Source organism: Branchiostoma belcheri, unplaced genomic scaffold, assembly GCF_001625305.1.
Source record: "Branchiostoma belcheri isolate BF01 breed outbred unplaced genomic scaffold, Haploidv18h27 scaffold4, whole genome shotgun sequence".
Taxonomy (NCBI): domain Eukaryota; kingdom Metazoa; phylum Chordata; class Leptocardii; order Amphioxiformes; family Branchiostomatidae; genus Branchiostoma; species Branchiostoma belcheri.
The window spans coordinates 8,555,286-8,559,871 of NW_017804020.1; the positions used below are offsets into that span (position 1 = coordinate 8,555,286).

The 4,586-nt window shown below is 40.7% G+C and overlaps 1 protein-coding gene across 1 annotated transcript in view; it reads left to right on the top strand.

Moving 5' to 3' along the window:
* Positions 1-2,825: 2,825 nt before the first annotated feature.
* The window catches only part of LOC109477142 (Williams-Beuren syndrome chromosomal region 27 protein-like), a 7,867-nt gene continuing 6,106 nt past the window's right edge, over positions 2,826-4,586 (top strand). Inside the window, exon 1 of the mRNA XM_019778204.1 lies at positions 2,826-2,933. Coding sequence (XP_019633763.1) covers positions 2,826-2,933 — 108 coding nt within the window. The remainder of the gene's footprint in view (positions 2,934-4,586) is intronic.

Sequence of the window (4,586 nt, forward strand, 5' to 3'; positions counted from 1 at the left end):
CTGTCACCAAAACATCAAGACCATAGCATGTTCAGGACAAAAGATACAAAAACCGGAAGTTCTGCTGCAGTACCAAGGTCATCCACCAGGAGGCCCATATTTGACCTTGACGTTTGTCTTCCTAAGACTAACTAACATACCAAATATCATCATAATCCATAAAGGCGTTCTGAAGTTATGCTGACCACAAAGTTGCGGAAACACAGACAGACAGACAGACAGACAGACACACACACATACATACATACATACAGACAGACACGCCAAAAACAATACCTCCATTTTTCATGGAGGTAAAAACTAGGGTAACCTTATCTTTATCTCTTCAAACGTGTCTATTATAATCGTATTGTCATCCGTATGCCTGTAAATCGACTACCAAGGCACATACTTTATGGTGAGCTCACCACAGGCAAACTCTCCGTAGGTGGCCTGCGAAAGAGGTATAAGGACCACCTGAAAAGCAACCTTAAGTCCTGCGGCATCGAGCCACAAAGCCTAGAACAACTAGCAGCTGACAGAAACCGCTAGAGACAGACATGCTCGACAGCTGCTGAGCTATACACATCCAGATACGACCAAAAGGCGGAGGCCAGCAAAGCGAGACGTCACAAGCCAGCTCAGCAGCAGGGCCAGTTCATCTGCGAGGTGTGCGGACGTGCACTGGCTGCGAGAATAGGCCTCATCAGCCACCGACGAACCCACCGAGAGTGAGAGACTACAATGAGGAACGTCAACATCGAAATCGTACGGTAGTGCCAAAAAAACAGGCCGAACACGCGCCGAGCGGGCCCCTTTCTTCAATTGTGACCTAGGCTTTAGCAGCCAGCAGAGGGTCAGTCAGAACCTACATAAAAGGGTGACCGACTTCGCGCCCACAACATGACAAAAGTCTGTTGTGTTTAACCTCGTCCGGCTTGCTTCATGCCTGGGGCGTGACAGAAACAAGTTTGGCGACTTTTTTATGGGAGGGAGGGGAGGGGCATATCTTTCAAACGCATTCTTTACCTGGTGACCTGGTGACACCGTGAGCGCGAGCGAGCCTGTCTCAAGGTAGGATGTTTCTGTAGTCATTTCCATGTCGAAGAACGTTTTAGAATACAATTTCTTCTTACTATCTACCTAGGAAATGTTGAAATGTTGCCTTAGATATCATGACAGGGAAGGAGATTTCTAAGGCTTTTTCGGGGGCGACCACTTTGACACGGCGAAATCAGTCATGGTACTCAGAGGCGTGACATAAGAAATCAGGTGCCATTTTAGATGAATCCACTGATCTAACATATGATAATAAACATAAAAAACGACATATTAGCAAGGAAAATTCCGCCTTTTCTCCACGCCATAAGGTACCCTGACCATCATCAACAAAGGGAATATCATTGGGATTCACAAATACATGGGCCAGCTGTCACATATGCACGGGTTTGGCCTCCTGAACACTAGCCGAACGCCTCCCAAACATTGGTAGTTGGTTGTGAATAGGTTGAGAGCAAGGTCGGCTGGTGTTCGGCCCAGATCGGCTTAAGTTCTGCCGCGCCAGCCGAATATATCAAGAGGTTTAAAACATTCGGGTGTGGACAAGAGGTTCAGCAAAGGTTATTTGGCTGATGTTCGGGAGTAAGTTGGTATTCAAATAACTAATTTTCGATTCGATTCATATAGTCTATTTCCATAATCAATGAGACAGAATTTCAAAACTACGAAAGCTCATAACACTGCGGTTATGAGATCTTTGAACTCTTGTTTGATAGTTTGGTTTAAATTCAGGCTGCCAGGTGGGACTGTCAGTATGTATTGTATATATGTTAATATTTGAATAAACCATTATTATTATTCTTAATTACAACATACCAAGCTTGAGTATGAATGACCTTTGTTACTCATCGGCACAAGACTTGGGGAAAATGAAAAAAAAAAATAAAACAAACCTGACTTCAACAAAAATACATGTACATGAAAGGGGTGGTGTGGAATCTTAGCCTCCATGCATAGCATGCCAAAAGCTGTGGGTTTTGGGGGTCTTTTATGTGCTATTTTCTGATATCATATAGACAACATAGCCGGCCTGGTTGTATTACCCCCGTTAGAACTGGGCTAATCAGAAAACAACCGAAGACCACCAAACCCCCAGTTAAGCCTTCTACGGAGGCTAGTGGAATCTTTGGAACTAGTGAAATTACCTCCATAAAAAAACAGCATACAGAAAAAGAAAGAGTGGAATGACTTTTATTTGATAGAAAAGGAGTCATCTTCACAGACATACATAAAATTTGTAGACTCGTTTTGATCTGGGACAGTGAACAAATAGGGCATTGCCGTATAAATATGCCCAAAGGGCATGGTTCAGATCCATTGGAATTCTATTGTAAAACCACTAGAAATAAGTATCTCAAAACTCATGTACCTTTTCCCATTTCCGCATTTCCCCACTGCAAAGCTGGAATTGTCAGGCTTCTTTAGGTACAGATAGTGGAAGGTCGACACCGGCGTTTTGATGAGCAAAATATAGAAATGATACAGCGATTTCACCCCCTGGCAAAGTGGGTCAGTCCACCCAGTAAAGAAGTATTTCGAGGTCAATAACAGGTCAAATATTAAATTATGTCAAATGTCACACATTTTAAGCAGATTTTAAAAATATTTATTCTTCTGTCCTTCCTATGTATGTGCAGATTGCATGGGAAAGATAACTCTAAGATTTATTTTAAGATGGATAAATAAATAATATGCATGTAGACGACGTTAGGTGTTGTGACCTCAGGCGCAAAACGCTCTGAACATAAAAAATTTATGTTTCCAGTTTCAGAGTCCCCCGCAATACAATGGCTGTTGATAGTCGCAGCGCCGGCATTCGTAACGTACAACGACCTGGGGTGTCTCAGGAGGAGTCTCAGGATTTCTACAAGACCTGGGCCGCTAACTATGACAAGGTATTTATGAACAAGAAACATACCTTTGTGATATAGATAACTTCGTAAAGCAATAACTCAATTAAGAATCAGTAGCCATAAATTGAATATTGAAACAGGTAAATATTACAATATAGCCCCTGACCAAAGGTTCTGTCCATTTTGTCCAAAGCATATAGAAAATGAATTTCATTTTGTTATGGAATGTACCAAATATGATGTTATACGTAACAAGCTATTTACATTTCTCGAATCAAGTACCATAGATTTTAAGAGTCTCGATGTTGGAGACAGATTTGAATATATCTTTACATGTAATGGTCCCCACAACGCAAAAATAGGTAGATATATAAAGGAATGCTTTGCTATTAGAAAAAATACCGGAACTTGTGATTAGCCCACTCGATTGTAACACTTTCAAAGACTTGTGATATCCCTTATTATTTGAATGATTATGATATAGATTTGTTAGGTTTTATTCGACATTAGGTCTTATTCAACACATTTTATTGTTGTTACTCTCTTTATGTAGTTTGCCATGCATTGTACCATGTGCAATTGTCGTGCATTAAAGTTCTTCCATTTATTCAATCTTGGAGCAAATGTCTGAGAATAGCATTATAACGTTTTCTGGGCGTGGCTGCTTAATGTTTCGCTGCCAGCTACCCGTCCCAGCACCTCAGAGTTGGTGGGAAAGTGGTTCAGTCCGGACTGGTTTATATAATAGTGAAGTGAAGTGAAGAAGACCTTTATTGTACGCAAATACCCACCGGGTTCAGTACAGGTCACAGGAAAGACGTCACAGCTTGCGATGAATATATACAATGTACAAGCTAGTGCTAATTCTATGTACTATGGACATATAGTCTAATAATTACGATAATTTGGCTTCTTCTCGCTTCTTAGTAACGATGTAGATATAAGTACAGATGTGTTTTATAATCGAAGGTTTGTCTAAAGTAGGGCTGCGTACCTAAACGCAACATCAGGTACAGGTACAAGTACCGGTACAGAGGTTTAGGTACAGGTCCGGACCTGTACCTGTACCTGAACAATTTGACAAATTAACACGTGTTCTTCACTTTTTCAATCATGACACAAACAATAATAAAGTGTTGACAACTTGTCAGTATCTTCCAATCACAACCCTGGATCAGCCACACTCTCGCGATGTCTCGTGAGACTGAGGATCTCAAATCAATCGACGGTGTTTACGTCTTTTCCAGTGCTAATTTTTCGTCTTTGTGGTAGGATTTACCTATCTTTAGTCATATACATGGTGTAAACTAGCTATTTCGGTATATACTCGTTACTTCATGATCCGGTATTTTGGACCTGTACCGAAACGATTTTTACGGTATTGGACCGGTACAGTGTACCGGTCCGCAGCCCTAGTCTTACCCTTAGGCTATATACATATGCTATTGTATTCGTTGTATATGAATATCAACCCAAACTAGAAATCTTCCAAGTGAAGGGCATGTTTTAGTCAATATCGTAGCAGCTCAATATTAGAGAAGATTTTTTTCAAGATAAAGAGGTTATTGAAGACAAAGAACAAAGGTGTGGCTTTAAAGATAAGCTTACTTCTGTTTTGATCACATATTACAATACCTGATAATTATATAAAATTATCGTTGTAGTTCTATTCGGAAGGGTTTGATAAATTATGTT